The sequence below is a fragment of the Triturus cristatus genome, chromosome 7 (genome assembly GCF_964204655.1).
Source record: "Triturus cristatus chromosome 7, aTriCri1.1, whole genome shotgun sequence".
NCBI classification, from domain to species: Eukaryota; Metazoa; Chordata; class Amphibia; order Caudata; family Salamandridae; genus Triturus; species Triturus cristatus.
The window spans coordinates 307,741,991-307,760,158 of NC_140590.1; the positions used below are offsets into that span (position 1 = coordinate 307,741,991).

The 18,168-nt window shown below is 48.6% G+C and overlaps 1 protein-coding gene across 1 annotated transcript in view; it reads left to right on the top strand.

The window, feature by feature from the left end:
- LOC146809528 (immunoglobulin superfamily member 1-like) overlaps positions 1–18,168 on the top strand; it is a 788,293-nt gene that overhangs the window by 309,241 nt on the left and 460,884 nt on the right. Inside the window, exon 9 of the mRNA XM_085614874.1 lies at positions 17,392–17,427. Coding sequence (XP_085471000.1) covers positions 17,392–17,427 — 36 coding nt within the window. The remainder of the gene's footprint in view (positions 1–17,391; positions 17,428–18,168) is intronic.

An 18,168-nucleotide genomic window follows, 5' to 3' on the forward strand; every position in this document is an offset into this window, starting at 1 on the left:
CGAAAGCTCTGCCTCCCATCCTGGTTTTATTAAATCTGGTAACAGTTACAAGACTTGCACTGGAGGATCGAAGGTTTCTCCCAGGGATGTGCCAGGTATTCTGAGGCCCTCTGTTTATTGAGAGCAGAATTCAAAGCTAAACATTTGCCCCGAATATATGTTTAAACACGTCCCATTTATTAGATAGGGAGGTATCTTGAGGGAGGGAAGAGAGACAATTGCTGGTACCGCCCGGGCGGTATACCCCATTCCAATGTCATTGACGCAGGTGCATGATCCAAAAAGTATATGGGGAGGATTGACCCAGCATGGAGATATTGCCTTAGGGTTTAGCTTAAAAAAAATATAATCCAGCCTAGAATATGTCCAATGTATGTGGGAGAAGAAAGTGTAATCAAGTGTTTTGGGGTGGAGTGTCCTCCAGGCACCCATGAGGCCTAGGGTCTGGAAAGCCTGTTTAAGAGGTTTAAGAAAGCTACCTATTGATGCCCTTTGGGGATGATCAGTGGTGGAGGGCTAAGTCAGGTTGAAATCACCCATCATAATTATGTATCCTTCAGCGAAACCGCCCAGTAGAGTCTGGAGAGAGTGGTGAGAGTGGAGAAATGGGACCTTATTAGAATTTGGAGCATAAATGGAAGTGAAGGTGCACATACTGTCTCTGAGATTACCTTTTACTATGATGAGTCTACCCCCCTGTCTGTTTTATAGCCTTCTGTTTTAAATTGTATAGAGGACAGGAAAAATAGGGCCACGCCAATATGTTTAGTAGAGGTCGATGACTTATAAATTATGAAATAATTTTTATGCCTTAGTCTATATCTTCATCTCTCTTAAAAGGTGTCTCCTGGACAGCTACCACATTGTAGCATTGATCCCCTAAATAGTTCCGTAATTTGTGGTGCTTGACAATGTGAGGCCATTAATTTTCCAAGTTAGTGTAATGATCCCCATGGTTACAGTGAGGGTTTAATCCGTTTTCTGGGTTTTCCCCCACAATTCTGTGTCACCCATACTCAACGTTTCAGTGCCTGTTAGAACCGGCGGTCTCTAGTTGGCAGAGGTATACACTTCTGACAAATAGGGACCAACCAACTCTAGTCAGGGAAAGGGGATTACACACTCAGATAACCCCTGCTACCCCCTTGGTAGCTTGGCAGAGCAGACAGGCTTATCTCAGAGGCAGTGTGTTAAGCATTTATGACCACATACAGTAATAAAGTGAATACACTACAGATGGACACGACACCGAAGTTATTATAAAAATAGGATCTTTATATAAGGTTTAGCACAAGACCAAATAACGACAAAAATATACCACAGTCTTAATAAATACTCTTTGGAAGGAAAAATGATAGTTCAAGTAAGGCTTCTTCTTGGCAAATAGTTCTTTAGCAAAGTATTCTTCTGAGCACAGTTCTTTGGCAACAATGTAACCCCCCCAGGAGTCACACGACGTCGAGTCTACAAGATTCCCAAGGTTCGGCGTCGACCGCGAGGAGCGCTACGTCGAGCCTGGGGTTGCAACAGACCCCACAAGTACAGTACCTTGAGAAACGAAGAAAACGATGATCCACGGCGTCGAGATGTCGGCGTCGAGGTCGGCGTCGATCGTGCCTCGGAGTCGGGTCAATCCGCAGCGGCGTCGAGGGATGTCGGGCCGGAGCAGCGCTCACGGCGTCGAGACGGGCGTCGAGTCGATGCGATCAGCAGCGGTGTCGGGACGGGGTCGCTTGGAGGCAGAGCCGATACTCACTCCTCACTGGCGTCGATAGCGGCGTCGAGACGGGGTCACTTGGAGCCGGGGCCGATACCCACTGCTCACTGGCGTTGCTGCTGGCGTCGAGACTGCAGATTTCCCCTTGTGTACTGGAAACAACACTTTCCAGCAATTCAGCAAATGGTGAAGTCTTTTGGCCCTGTGACTTCAGCAGGAGACTGGCACTCTTCCAGTCCTTGGAGATTTCCTAGCAAGTGTTCAGAGAGTACACACCAAGTTCCTCTCTCCTTGTTCCTTGGCAAAAATAAAGAAGCAGCTTTCAGGTTCCTCCACAGCAAAACAGCACTCTGGCAGAAAGGGGAGGCAAGTCCTTAGATCAGCAGGCTTCTTGTCCTTGGTACAGGTTTCCTTGTCAGAAGTGATCTGAGTTCTTGGTTCAGGGGTCCGTCTCTTATACCCCTTTTTCCCTTTGTTCCCCTTTGTCCAAGCAGGGAGATTCCCACCATCTCAGGTTTGTTGTGGGTGTTGCCAGGCAGAGGCACCTGGCCTATTCACTGAGCAGGGCAGAGTCCTCAGCCGCCCAGCAGGAGGCGGAGCCAGTATTGTCACTGGCAGGAGCAGGGCTATCAGTCGCCCAGCAGGAGGCGGAGCCAGTATTGTGTCAGGCAGGGCAGGCTACTCTTCCCTCACTCTACGTGTAAACGCCCCATTCACCCCACACTGACTCACTCAGACCTCTGGAGCCACCCAGCCCCTGACACACACACCAAACCAGCAGAGACCGGTAGATAGTTGGACAAGAAAATAGCCACTTTCTAAAAGTGCTATTTTCAAACATAGAATTTAAAAACCATCCATCCTAAAGGGTGTGTTATTAAATTCTGAGTTCAGGGATACTAAACTCGACTTGCTACCATGCTCCCTGAGTCAGATAGATTATAATGGAGTTAATAATCAGTCTGCCCAGTCTGGCCTATTGGAGGCAGGTAGCCCTTCAATAGTGAAAAACGAAAATGGCTGTAATTCACTATTAGGTCATGCCTCACACATCAGGGCATGACCTACCTTTTACCAACAATGCACCCTGCCCTAGGGCCTACCATAGAGGTGTCTGAAATGTGGCAAAGTGAAGGTTTAGAGACTGGTAAGTAGGTTTCCTTACCAAGTCGACATGGCAGTCAGGGACTGCACGCAGGCGCCGCGGTGGCAGGCCTGAGACCCATTTTGCACGCTGCTGCTGTGGGTGGCACAACCAGTGCTGCAAGCCCACCAGCAGCAGTTAACTTACACGCCCTTGGCACACGCAGTGCACTAGACTAGGGTCTGAACAGTAAGTCAACCAAGCCAATCATGGTAACACCAATCAATATAACAATTTAACATAGGGAGCACTTGCACTGTGGCACTGATCAGCAGTGGCACAGTGCCCAAAGCAATAATCCAGCAAAAACATCGTAAACAGAGGAGGCAAACAGAAAAAAATGGAGGAGAGACTCATGCCAATGATGCCAGGTCTAACACGTGTCCCCTCCAGCTGAAATGTGGGGAGAACTACCCTTCACCCAGGGAGTCCTCATCACTAAGGCGGAAAAATCTGGACAGACCATCAGCATTGGCGTGATCTGTACCAGGGCGGTGTTCCACCGTAAAGTCCATCCCCTGTAGGGAAATGGACCACCTCAACAGCTTTGGGTTCTCACCCCTCATCTGCATTAACCATCTGAGGGGCCTGTGGTCTGTCTGAACCCGGAAGTGAGACCCAAACAAGTAGGGTCTTAGCTTCTTCAGCGCCCAGACCACAGCAAATGCCTCACGCTCTATCGCACTCCACCTTTGTTCCCTGGGAAGTAACCTCCGGCTGATGAAGGCTACAGGTAAGTCTCGGCCCTCCTCATTCATCTGTGCTAGAACAGCCCCCACACCATGCTCTGAAGCGTCCGTCTGGACAATGAATTCTTTTGAAAAGTCGGGTGCCTGGAGGACCGGTGCTGTACACATTGCAGTTTTCAGGGTGTCAAAGGCTTTCTGACAGGCGTCAGTCCAGATCACAAGTCTCGGCTGCTTCCTGGAAGTCAGCGAGGTCAAGGGGTGCACAATGTTGCCATACCCCTTGACAAACCTCCTGTAGTAACCCGTGAGACCCAAGAAGGCTCTCACCTGAGTCTGGGTTTTGGGCGGTTCCCAAGCCAGGATGGTATCTATCTTGGGTTGCAGGGGGGCCACCTTGCCGCTCCCTACTTGGTGCCCCAAGTACACCACGGAACCCTGCCCAATCTGGCACTTACTAGCCTTGATTGTGAGGCCTGCTCTGCGCAGGGCCAACAACACTTCCTGGAGGTGGCGCAAGTGTTCCTCCCAGCTGGCGCTGAACACTGCTATATCGTCCAGGTAGGCGGCGCTGAAATCTTCCAGCCCGGCCAATACCTGGTTAACCAACCTCTGGAATGTGGCAGGGGCATTCTTCATCCCAAAGGGCATCACACGGAACTGGTAGTGCCCATCTGGTGTGGAGAATGCAGACCTCTCTTTTGCCCCATCAGTCAAGGCGATCTGCCAGTACCCAGACGTTAGATCAAACGTACTAAGGTACCGGGCAGCCCCCAACCGATCAATGAGCTCATCAGCTCTGGGGATGGGGTGCGCGTCAGTCTTGGTGACCGAATTGAGTCCTCGGTAATCCACACAGAACCGAAGTTCTGGTGAAGCACCAGGCGCTGCAGCCTTTGGGACCAAGACCACTGGGCTGGCCCAAGGACTGCTAGAGGACTCAACCACCCCTAAGGCAAACATCTTGGAGACCTCCTCCTTGATGTATGCTCTGACCTTGTCAGTCACCCTGTAGGCCTTGTGCCTCACAGGAGTGCTGTCCCCGGTGTCCACATCATGGACACACCACTGAGTGACACCAGGGATTAAGGAGAACAGATCAGGGAATTGCACCAACAGGTGGCGACAATCTTGCTGCTGCTCAGGGGTCAGTGTGTCAGAGAGGACAACACCATCCACTGACCCATCTTTTTCTTTTGCACACAGGAGGTCAGGAAGAGGCTCACTCTCCTCCTCCATCCCAGCATCTGTGGCAAGGAGCATGCCCACTTCGGACCTTTCTAAGTGGGGCTTTAACCGGTTGACATGCAGGACCCTTAAGGGGTTCCTGGGAGACTTCAAGTCCACCAAGTAGGTGACATCGCTCTTTTTCTCCACAACCTCAAATGGTCCAGTCCACCTGTCCTTGAGCGCACAAGGTTCCACAGGGGCCATGACCCAAACTTTCTGACCAGGTTGAAGCTCAACCAGAGTGGCATTCTGATCGTACCACCGCTTCATCTCTTCCTGGCTGGCCTCCAGATTTGCCTGAGCAAGATCTCTGAAGCGCCGAGTCTGGTTCCTAAAGGCCAGCATGTAACTATATACATCCTGGGGAGGTTTCCTGGGAGATTGCTCCCAGCCTTCTTTGACCAGACTCAAAGGTCCTCTTACCGGGTGACCATACAAAAGCTCAAAGGGGCTGAACCCTAGAGACTTCTGTGGCACCTCACGGTAAGCAAACAGCAGGCATGGCAAGAGGACGTCCCATTTACGCCTCATTGGTTCTTCAAGACCCATGATCATGCCTTTTAGGGTCCGGTTGAATCTCTCAACCAGCCCATTACCTTGAGGGTGGTAAGGAGTGGTAAACTTGTAGGTTACCCCACACTCCTTCCACAGAGACTTCATATAATTCGAAATGAAGTTGGTGCCCCGGTCTGACACCACCTCTCTGGGGAACCCCATGCGGGAGAAAACACCCATCAGTGCCCGTCCCACCACGGGGGCCGTCACTGTGCGGAGAGGGATGGCTTCCGGGTACCGGGTGGCATGGTCCACCAAGACCAGGATAAACCTGTTGCCCATGGCTGTCTTGGGGTCCAGTGGCCCCACAATGTCAATTCCCACTCGCTCAAAGGGGGTACTGACTAGGGGTGGGCGGAATTTGCGGAATTAACCTTCGCAAATTATCGCGAGAATGTTTAAAATTATCGCAAACAAGCAGAAATATCGCGAAGATGCGGAAGTTTTTTTCCGGCATGTTCGCGAGATTTTCTGCATGGTTGCGGGTCGCCAACTTACCCATGTGGTTGCTTGCGGGCGCGGCCATCTTGTTTTGAGTTGTTCTCGCGGTGCATGATCGCGAGAAGAAAGACGTGATCGCGCGACGCATGACGTCACTGCGGGCGCGAACTGTCGCGAGACAGCGCAAATGGCTAAAAACAATACAACATCTCATGGAGAACGCGACCGGATCAAGAAAACTTGTCGGCGAACGCAGGGATTCAGGTAAGGCGATCGCGCGCGCGCGAGAATGTATCATTTTACAGCGCGAGCAAGAAACAAATTATCGCCAAGCTGCGGAAACCGGAATTTTTGACATTTTCGCGCTCTCCGCGGAACGCAAAAATGTCAAATTATCGCAATTTCCGCGAACGGAACGAAATTTTTGCCCAGGCCTAGTACTGACGACGGGAAAAGGTTGGAGGGGAGCCTTCTGCTTCCGCCCACTTTTCCCACTTGCCTGGCAAGTTTGACATGTCCTACAATGGATATCTGAATCCCTTCTCATCTGGGGCCAATAAAAATGGGTGACAAGCCTGTCATAGGTCTTGTCCTGCCCCAGATGTCCAGCTAACGGAACGTCATGAGCCAACCCCAGTAGGAAGGCTCTGAAGCGCTGGGGTACCACCAGCACACGGGCTGACCCAGGTTCAGCAGCCTTAGGCTCGCTATACAGGAGGTCGTTCTCCCAGTAGACCCAATGTGATCCTGACTGATCACCTGTCGTTTGGGCTGAGGCCTGCTGCCTCATACCCACAAGAGAAGGGCACACTTTCTGTTCAGCACAAAATTCCTCCCTGGAGGGACCACCATCCTGCTGCCAATGGGTCAGCTCGGGCAGGTCTCCCAGTTCGGCCACTTGTTCTCCTGTCGGTTCCAGGGCATCCCCCTCAGGGTCTGCTCCCTCCTGGACCGCGGGAACGATGGGGGACGGTTTCCCGCGCCCCCTGCCTCTTCTCTTCACGGTTGGGACTTGGGCCATACTTTCAGGCTCCGGGCCCCCATCAACACCCTTACTAACTGACATGGACCGGGTGGTCGCACACACCCACTCAGGCAGACCCAACATTTCCAGATGCGCTTTTCTCTCCACCTTAGCCCAAGGGGAGTCCTCCAAATCATTGCCCAAGAGACAATCAACAGGCATGGCGGGCCTCACAGCAACCTGAAGAGTACCTGAGACCCCCCCCCACTCAAAGGGAACTTGAGCTACCTCACACTGACTCTGTGAGTTGTCAGCAGCTACAACGGGGTAGAATGCATGAGGGACCACCTGCTCTCTGGACACCAAGTGACACTTGACAGCTGTCACACTCGCTCCGGTGTCTCTGAGAGCTTCCACCCTATGGCCATTAATGGTCACCCACTGCCTATATTTCTTAGTGTTACTAGGCAGAGGGGTTGGAGGGACCATTTCCACGTCTCCTAAAGAGACCAGGGACATTTCTGCGGGACCCCACCCACCGGGGGCACCCATCTCCTCCCCTCCCAGGGCTACACTCGCTACCTGACGAGGGGGTGCACGCGGCGGTGCATTTGAATCCTTCATGGGACACTGGGGATCATAATAACGGTGTCCCACCTGCTTACAGGCATAGCAGGTCATGGGGCCCCTGTGAACAGGTTTACCTGTCGGGGCCTCTGGCTTCTTTACAGGGGGAGGCTGGGAACCCTTCCCTTGGTTCCCTTGGGGACTACTTTGGGGCCCTTTCTGAAACTCCCTCTGTTTACCCCTGTCCCCCCCACTCTTCTGCTGGGGACCCTGCCCACCCTTGGCTGAGTCTCCCACTGGACCCTTGTGGACCCTGGTACTGACCCAGCGGTCCGCCTCCTCAGCAAGTTTTCTAGGGTTAGATAGCTTGCTGTCAACAAGGTGCTGGCGTAGCTCTGGGAAACAGTTATTAGACAAGTGCTCCCAAGCAAACAAATCATAAAGAGCATCATAACTATCAACCTTGCTACCCTTTATCCAACCATCCATGGTTCTGCAGAAAAAAGACACATATTCAACCCACGTAGTACCAGGCAACTTCTTACATTCTCTAAAGGTTTGTCTGTACTTTTCTGGGGTTAAGCCATATCTCAGCATTAAAGCATCTTTCATATGAGTATAAGACATCCTATCCTCAGCAGGAAGGCTCAACAAGGTATCTCTCCCCTCGTTTGTAAAGCGGCTCCACAACCCCGTTCCCCAATCCTTCTCAGGGACCCGGTGGGCCAACAATGCTAACTCATACGCTTTAAACCATTGGCTAATATCTTCATTCTTACTGTAATCTTTGATCACATCCTTAGGAAAATAAAACCTACTTTCTGCAGGCACGGATGGAGTGCTGCCACCAGAGGGATTTAACTCTAAACTCTTAGTTTTAAGCTCCATCTCCCTCACCATCTTCTCACGTTCAAACGCTAATTTCTCTCTCTCAAAATCTAATCTTTTGCTCTCCATTTCAGCTTCTCTCTTGCTTCTTGCATTCTCTAATTCCAACTGCCCTCCTAATTTAAGTTTTGCCATTTCTAACTTGTACCCCCTCTCCTTCTCCCTGTCTTCTAATTCTTCGGGGGAAAGGCTCCTAGAGGACGTACTACTGCCTGGAGATGACACTGGCCCACCTGTGGGCTCTTCCTCTTCCTCTTCTTCTTCCTCTTCCGGTACCACCACCGGATCAGAGGGATTTCTGGCCTCTAACCAGGCCTTCAGCGCTTTGAGGAAGCCCTCTTTCTTTGAGACACCTGTGGTAGGAACTTTAAACTGCTTGCAAAATCCTTTTAGATCTTTTAGCGTGTAGGAATCTATCTTCTCCTTATCAAATTCCCCCACAACATTCTCCACAGGTGTAGCAGCTCCGGCATTCTCCATGGTCAAAACTGGCAGTGTTTAAGAAAATAAGCTCCAGGAAAGCGGAGAACAAAAATAGGCAATCCTACCAAACAGACTGTGGCTGCGTTATGGTCTGCTTTCACTATGTAGCGTACACTAATCACTGCACATGAGTCATAAATGCAAAGTTCAAATCCTCACCGCTGACCACCAATGTTAGAACCGGCGGTCTCTAGTTGGCAGAGGTATACACTTCTGACAAATAGGGACCAACCAACTCTAGTCAGGGAAAGGGGATTACACACTCAGATAACCCCTGCTACCCCCTTGGTAGCTTGGCAGAGCAGACAGGCTTATCTCAGAGGCAGTGTGTTAAGCATTTATGACCACATACAGTAATAAAGTGAATACACTACAGATGGACACGACACCAAAGTTATTATAAAAATAGGATCTTTATATAAGGTTTAGCACAAGACCAAATAACGACAAAAATATACCACAGTCTTAATAAATACTCTTTGGAAGGAAAAATGATAGTTCAAGTAAGGCTTCTTCTTGGCAAATAGTTCTTTAGCAAAGTATTCTTCTGAGCACAGTTCTTTGGCAACAATGTAACCCCCCCAGGAGTCACACGACGTCGAGTCTACAAGATTCCCAAGGTTCGGCGTCGACCGCGAGGAGCGCTACGTCGAGCCTGGGGTTGCAACAGACCCCACAAGTACAGTACCTTGAGAAACGAAGAAAACGATGATCCACGGCGTCGAGATGTCGGCGTCGAGGTCGGCGTCGATCGTGCCTCGGAGTCGGGTCAATCCGCAGCGGCGTCGAGGGATGTCGGGCCGGAGCAGTGCTCACGGCGTCGAGACGGGCGTCGAGTCGATGCGATCAGCAGCGGCGTCGGGACGGGGTCGCTTGGAGGCAGAGCCGATACTCACTCCTCACTGGCGTCGATAGCGGCGTCGAGACGGGGTCACTTGGAGCCGGGGCCGATACCCACTGCTCACTGGCGTTGCTGCTGGCGTCGAGACTGCAGATTTCCCCTTGTGTACTGGAAACAACACTTTCCAGCAATTCAGCAAATGGTGAAGTCTTTTGGCCCTGTGACTTCAGCAGGAGACTGGCACTCTTCCAGTCCTTGGAGATTTCCTAGCAAGTGTTCAGAGAGTACACACCAAGTTCCTCTCTCCTTGTTCCTTGGCAAAAATAAAGAAGCAGCTTTCAGGTTCCTCCACAGCAAAACAGCACTCTGGCAGAAAGGGGAGGCAAGTCCTTAGATCAGCAGGCTTCTTGTCCTTGGTACAGGTTTCCTTGTCAGAAGTGATCTGAGTTCTTGGTTCAGGGGTCCGTCTCTTATACCCCTTTTTCCCTTTGTTCCCCTTTGTCCAAGCAGGGAGATTCCCACCATCTCAGGTTTGTTGTGGGTGTTGCCAGGCAGAGGCACCTGGCCTATTCACTGAGCAGGGCAGAGTCCTCAGCCGCCCAGCAGGAGGCGGAGCCAGTATTGTCACTGGCAGGAGCAGGGCTATCAGTCGCCCAGCAGGAGGCGGAGCCAGTATTGTGTCAGGCAGGGCAGGCTACTCTTCCCTCACTCTACGTGTAAACGCCCCATTCACCCCACACTGACTCACTCAGACCTCTGGAGCCACCCAGCCCCTGACACACACACCAAACCAGCAGAGACCGGTAGATAGTTGGACAAGAAAATAGCCACTTTCTAAAAGTGCTATTTTCAAACATAGAATTTAAAAACCATCCATCCTAAAGGGTGTGTTATTAAATTCTGAGTTCAGGGATACTAAACTCGACTTGCTACCATGCTCCCTGAGTCAGATAGATTATAATGGAGTTAATAATCAGTCTGCCCAGTCTGGCCTATTGGAGGCAGGTAGCCCTTCAATAGTGAAAAACGAAAATGGCTGTAATTCACTATTAGGTCATGCCTCACACATCAGGGCATGACCTACCTTTTACCAACAATGCACCCTGCCCTAGGGCCTACCATAGAGGTGTCTGAAATGTGGCAAAGTGAAGGTTTAGAGACTGGTAAGTAGGTTTCCTTACCAAGTCGACATGGCAGTCAGGGACTGCACGCAGGCGCCGCGGTGGCAGGCCTGAGACCCATTTTGCACGCTGCTTCTGTGGGTGGCACAACCAGTGCTGCAAGCCCACCAGCAGCAGTTAACTTACACACCCTTGGCACACGCAGTGCACTAGACTAGGGTCTGAACAGTAAGTCAACCAAGCCAATCATGGTAACACCAATCAATATAACAATTTAACATAGGGAGCACTTGCACTGTGGCACTGATCAGCAGTGGCACAGTGCCCAAAGCAATAATCCAGCAAAAACATCGTAAACAGAGGAGGCAAACAGAAAAAAATGGAGGAGAGACTCATGCCAATGATGCCAGGTCTAACAGTGCCCCTTGTCTCCTCCCCCACTAGAGCCCCATAGCCCACCCGGCAAGTACCCACCAATAGCTTCCCATCCTCCGCAACCCCAAATAGAATCCTTTCACTGCAGAAAAAAAGAGATAAATAGTAAACAGAAAATCTTAAACTTGTAAGATATAAAGAAATACTATTGACACATGGAGTGACATAGGAATGCTCAACAAACAAACCAAGTGTTAGGTTCATCTCTGTGCCTGGGACTTTTATGACATGATTTATGATATTGAAACGCAGCTGTTGGTTGGGGGTGCTTGTCCCATTGTGAATGGCCGCATGTGATCTTCCAGGTAAAGGTGCCCTGGGTCAGTTTCTCGTGTTCTTATATTATATTATGTCAGATTGCGAGATTGCTTTTTAGACTAAGACATGAAGAGGATAGTAAGATAGGTTCTAATTTTCACTTGGGATATACCTATAGGAAATTTCCATTTATTTGTTTTGTGCGTTGCAGGTGCCTAGATGGATCCATATAAGTCCCTGATGATGATACTACCATATTATCGCATAGCGTTAGGATTGACTCTATGAGGACCTTGATGTGATTTGGATTGATATACACCCTCATGGGAGAGAGGAATAAGGAAAGGAAGAAAAAAGAAAAGGAGTTTGTTGATGTCTTTTTTGTGTGCTTTTTCACCTGTATATCATATCTGATACTCTCCACCAGTTATACATTTCTATTATCCCCTCCATCTTTGCCCTTTATATTGCTCAGGAAATCAGATATTCTCCGTTTCCATCAGACCACCATATTTTTGGTCTTAATGTGAAAATGATATGTAGATTAGACCCTGTCACTTTGGCATGTCTTGTTTGTTTAACTATTCTTATTGGTTTTAAAATTGTCATAAATATTTGTCAAATGTCTTTGTATAAATAGTATGTGGATTTGCATTTAATTTGCACTTTGCTCTTGAGTAGTCAATATCAAGTTAATATGTTTGTCTGTTGTTGGTAACATTGAAAATGTGGCATGTCTAAATTGTACGATTGTGAACGAAACTCGTTGGCTGTCCTGTGTTATAAATAATCAAGAAAAATAAAGACTAGTTTGGAATAAATATGACTGATTGAACTGATATATATATTGGACTTTTAATCTGGTGGTGCAATCCACATGTTTGTGTTGGATTTCTGATCCTATGGTCGCACTTTTGGAACAGAAGGTGTAGTGTGTGTGCATGCGGTAAAATATATTTCTCAAGGATATTGGGACAAATGAGGAGGTGCGGTTGGTGTTTTTGTTTGCTGGTTCACCTTGTTTTGTATTATCCCTCTTTTCGCGTTTTAACTGCCTTATTTTTCCCCAAGCCACGTTGTGTTAATCCTTTTTCCTCCACCTAACCGCCTTCTTCTGTCAACCCTTTTTTCCACAATAACGTATCCCTATCTCCTAAGGTTATCTGCCTCTTTTTTTCCCCCAAAAACATTTCTTGCCTCATTCTTCCTCCCACTCAAACTATTCTGTTTTCAGGCTCCTAATTTTTGAAATATTTGATTTTCTATTTCCTCAGCCAAACCTCCCCCTCTCTCGTGTCCTCTCCTTCCCGCCTCCCGCTGATCCAGCACAGCATCCCTCCCACCACTCGAGAACCTACTTAATGTACGCTGCAGCACGGCTCGCCATTGGCATGCCTATGGTGCAAGCCCGCCTGCGCCCATCTGCGCCTAGCCCACACCCAGCGCCAGGACCCCAGGACCCCTGGCCCCCTAACACCTGCACCTACTCCAGAGGCAAAATTCAAGCCGTCAACAGCAGACCTCAAACCCACGACTGCTTCCGCACCACGATCCACAACATCACCCTTTTCCTAGTGCTCCTGCCCCTTTCACTGCACCTTTGAATCCCCCACACCCCAACCCGCTTCCACCCACTCCACGACAGGACAGCTTCACTGCCTGCTGACCAACTCCTGATCGCTCCGCAGGCATGCAATTGAGATCTGGGACACCATCTCTTTCCTTACTCCGGACATCATCTTCATCACAGAAATCTGGCTCAACCCAGTGTCAGCACCCAACATCGCCACCACCACTGCAGAAGGATACAAGATAATCCACAAAGATCGCACCAACAAACAAGGAGATGAACTAGCCATCACCACATAGAATTGCTCGACTGTACAGCCACTACAGATAGTGCCACCCCTTCATGGTGCACTAAACTTCCAAATCAACACTGATGCCAAAACTGCAATCAGAGGCACTCTCGCCTACAGACCCATCCGGGCCCAGCCCTGCAGTCTGAGAGGCCATCTCTGACTTTATAACCCCTCTGGAAATCAACTCAAAAGAATTCTTCCTAGAGGGCCTAAACTTCCACCTGGATGACCCTACCGAAACCAATACATTTAACCTTATTAAGAGCATGGACATCCTCTACCTCTCGCAACTGGTCACCGACCTCACTCACATTGCCGGGCACACACCAGACCCCATATTCTCAGCCAGTGACAAAATCAGATATAGCCACGCCACCAAAATCACCTGGTCAACCCACTCGATCGTCCACTTCTACATCTCGAACACTGCCAACACCACCGCAAACCCCTCCAGCGCCCTCCACAGGAACTGGAGCAAGGTAACATATGACCTCTGGACACACACTTTCAACACCTCACCGCCAGACCCTCTTTAAATCTTGAAGAAGCCATAAAAAACGTCAAGCACCTGGATCACCAGATGTGCTGACAAAGTCACAGCCCTCAAGCTCCCCAAACTGGACAGACACTCTAACTATACCAGCTGGTTAACCCCTGAAGTCAAATCTACAAAACACAACTGCAAATGACTGGAAAGGATCAAGCGCACCAGCAGAGCACCCTCTGCTAGAGAACATTTCAAACTAGCTCTCCATGATTATCACAAGCAACTCAAAAATGCCAAGAAGAATGCCCTCACCACCCTCCTCAAAGCCAGCTCCCACCACAGCAAAGTACTCTTCTGCTCAAAGAATTCTAAAACCCCACAGCCTCCGAGAATTCCAAAACCTCGTTCCCACGACGTCTGCGACTCTCTCGCTGACTTCTTCCACAGCAAAAACACCGCCATCTATGAACACTTCGACCCTCAACCACTTCATCGACCACAACTTAGACACAATCACTGTGTGGAAACCTTCTCTCCACACAGACCACTGCTACCATCATGAGCACCATCCATGCAGGAGCACCCAGAAATCCCAGCTCCCACCATATGTTTAACTTATGGAACAACTCCATCAGCAAAGAACTCACCACCATCCTCAACACTTCCATCACCTCCACCGACTTCCCAGCGGGTTGAAAGCATGCAGAGGCAAACCTCTCCTAAAAAGAACTCCACAGACCCAGCTGAACTCAAAAACTACAAGCCAATCTCCCTGCTCCCCTTTCCAGCAATCACTTGGAATCCAACAATCTCCTGGACCCCTCCAAATAAGGATGCTGTTCAAATGACAGCATGGAAACCACTCTGATCGCAGCCACCGATGACATGAGTGCTCTCCTAGGCAAGGGATTGATCCTCCGCAGCCTTTGACACTGTGTCCCACTACACCCTACTTCAGAGTCTCCACCAGATGAGAATTCAAGGGAAATCCCTAAAATGGTTTGCATGTTTTCTCACCTGTAGAACCCAGAGCATCCACCTCCCGCCTTTCTAATCAGGCCCAAAGGACATCATCTGCGGCATATCACAAGGGTCATCTCTCAGCTCCACCCTTTTCAACACATACATGGCCCAGCTGGCCACCCTTGTCAGAGCCCATGAGATAAACATTATATGCTACGTGGACGACACTCAGGTCACCCTTTTGCTGTCCTCAGGCCCCACCACCACTAAATCAAACTTTCACAGGTGCTTGACCAGCGTTGTCAGCTGGATGCAGAACAACTACCTCAAACTCAAACTGACATACCTGAGGTACTCTTCTTCAGAAGCAATACCTTTCCTTGGAACACCTCTGGCGGCCAACCCAACTTGGCCCCCCCATCCACACCCACACCCACAGAACACAAAGAAGCCTAGGCATCATACTGGACAGCAAGCTCACAATGAAGAAGCAGATATACTCCATCTCGTCATCATGTTTCCTCATCCTACACATGTTGAAGAAAATATTCAAATGGCTTCCCACCAACACCATACGCACTGTCACCCAGGCACTCATTACCAGCTGCCTGGACAATGGCAATGCCCTCTACGTTGGGATCACCACGCAACTTCCAAACAGACTCTAGACTATTCAGAATGCAGCAGCAAGGCTCATCATTCGACCTCCCGATGCTAACCCACATCACCCCCCCCACATCAAAGCACTACGCTGTGTCCCCATCAACAAACGCTGCCAGTTCAAATTACTTACCCAGGCCTTCAAGGATCTCCACATAAAGGGCCCAGCCTACCTCAACCACAGAGTTAAGTTCCAGCAGCCCATCCGACAGTTGCGCTCTGCACTTCTCTCCCTGGCTCACACAATAAGCACCCACAGTAGCAGGAGCAGCAGCCGCTCTTTCTCCCACGTAGCCGCGAAGTCCTGGAACAACCTCCCACTCCAGCTCTGAATGGCGACGGCCCTGCAGGAGTTCAGGAAGGGCCTGAAGACATAGTTGTTCGATGGATAGCCCTCAGCAACAGCTCTCCACCTCCTCTCCCCCGCCCCCCACAGCGCCTGAATCCCCACACAGGAAAGGAGAAGCTCTTCATAAACCCAGTTTGATTGTTTGATTAAAGTTTATTTCTCAGCATGCTTAAAACAGAAGCACGTCTTAGCAAATTGGTCTTCAGTGGTAAATGTTTGCTTTGCAAGAGAAAACTGCAGCCTAGCCTTTTATTTTTAAGTAGCTATCGAAGGAACAGAAAATGTCCTTTAAATACCACATTGAGTCGAAACTTTTTACTATAGCTAATTTTTCTGCAAAAGTCTGCATACGAAGTGGCTACTAGTGTAGCCTTCACTGCAGCTAACAGAGGGCAGAGGCTAGCACAGTTTTGCTCCCAAATGCTCTTGAAAGAGTTATAACCTTAGGCTTCAAGCACATCCATAGAGCCTTCTGGGAAAAAGACCTGCCCCAGAAGTGAGCTGCACGCCTTAGAGAAAACTAATCAACTCCTAACATGATTCATCAATGTTCATTCAAAACGATAAACACGGAGTAGGAATAGGATTCTAGCGAGTCCAAGGCTCAGTAATTAACCCTTACCCCATCCTAGAGAGATATGAATCTGATCACTTGTATCGCAGGAAACTCCCTAAAATTAATCACTCATTCTAATAGAATTCTAGGACTACTAGGGTTCGTCATTGCGTAACAAAAGCTGTGACCATCCTGCCTGATAGGATGTATTCTGCACAAACAAACTTTTATTACTCATCCTGCTCTCTGAAGTAACCACAGCATCAGATGCTACACACTTTAAAGCATCCAAGTAAATCAATAAATAAGCTCTCACATTTTAGGCATTGTTACCTTTTCTAACAGGTAGAAGTAATGTTAATACACGTTTCCTAAATTCAGGTCTGAAGATCAAGATTATCCTTCAAAAGAGGGACAGCTGGAAAGTAGGAACATTTATGTGGAGGGCTGTTAGCACCTCTCAAATTAACCCTAAAAAAGCAGGTGTCAACAAAGAGGGATGGCGGGCATTTAACAGTTCTCTCTCAATCCACCTGCCTTCCTATGTCCCTCCCAAAACACACAGTGGCTGCCACATTGAGGAGCGCTGACATTTTTCCTTTTCTCCACTTCCCATTACTCAATATTTTGCCATTGAATGTCGGTAAGACTCCATACAGTACCTAATCAAAAAGAAAATATGTGTAAATAATAACTTCTGTCACCACAGATAGGAAGACATGCATAGGATGTTCAAAATGTATCTTTCTTGGTTGGTTACTCCGCATTCCTCCATGTGTATCCCCTGCTGTGTTGTGTATATAGTGTGGTAAAGAGGGTTTGTTCTAAACAAACACTTCCACGATTCAAGGGAGGATTTTCCTGCTGAGTAATATACTGATCCCAAGGGAAACCTAACACAGACACTGTCTCACCCAACTCCAAATCCCCACGCCCAACCACCAATCTCCCATGCTGAAGCTATGACCATGAGGGTGATGGTACAATACTGGCAAGCGAGCATTCTGAACAACTGAAATTCATATAACATTCACGAGCCAGGGGAAAGTGACAGATTTTAAGTCTTTAGCATGCTGCATGAACTTTGGTTGGTTTCAGGCCTTTGGTGCCTTGAGTAACGTGAACAGGCCAAATATGACCCAAACTGCAAACATATCACTAAAAATATCATATTTTATTTACAGGTTATTTTCTGGAGAGATGGGCCTGTGTATCAACACGTGAGTACCCAAGGAGATATGTATTATGTTTGGTGTGATTAATAATTCTTTCTGTCCCCTTCTGTCCGCATTCAGTCAGAGCTGAGACTGAAAAAAACCTAAATGGCTTTAGAAATATCGACCCACTCTCTGATTGTATTGCTCTGTGTCGATGTCGTAGTGACACAGTTCCCGTGTGCAGGGAAAGAAAACGAATCAGAAATATAGCTATCATTAATGAAGTGAGTACAGAAATCACTAATAAAAGTAGAGCATACAAAAAAACAACACTGAGTCAAACCTCACAAAACATGGGAATCTTGATTCCTTGCACATCCCTTTGGTGAGAGTATTAGCAATGTGGCTACCAGGCGTCTCCGGCCTGTTGAGGGGTATGACCAACCTCTGCCTGTCAAACAAAATGATGAGCAGCAATTGAGCCCTTGTGATGCTTAGCGACATTCATGACTGGCAAAATGACTACCAACAGAATTATAATTTAATAAAATGTATATTGCAGTTATGCATGCTCGTTTTGCAGCTTTTACACATAATTAATAACTAGTTGCAACTTGAAGGAGTTTGGAGGTTCTGTTCCCACAAATATTCGAAAACTCTAGTTTCAAATGATACATTTTAAGGCACCAGCCCGGCAAAAATATTCAAAAATGGGTACAAGAATATTGTAGGAAAAATGTGGGCACAAATATTTTGAAGGTTAGTATATTTAACTTAGTATAGTTGTATTACTTTAACTCCACA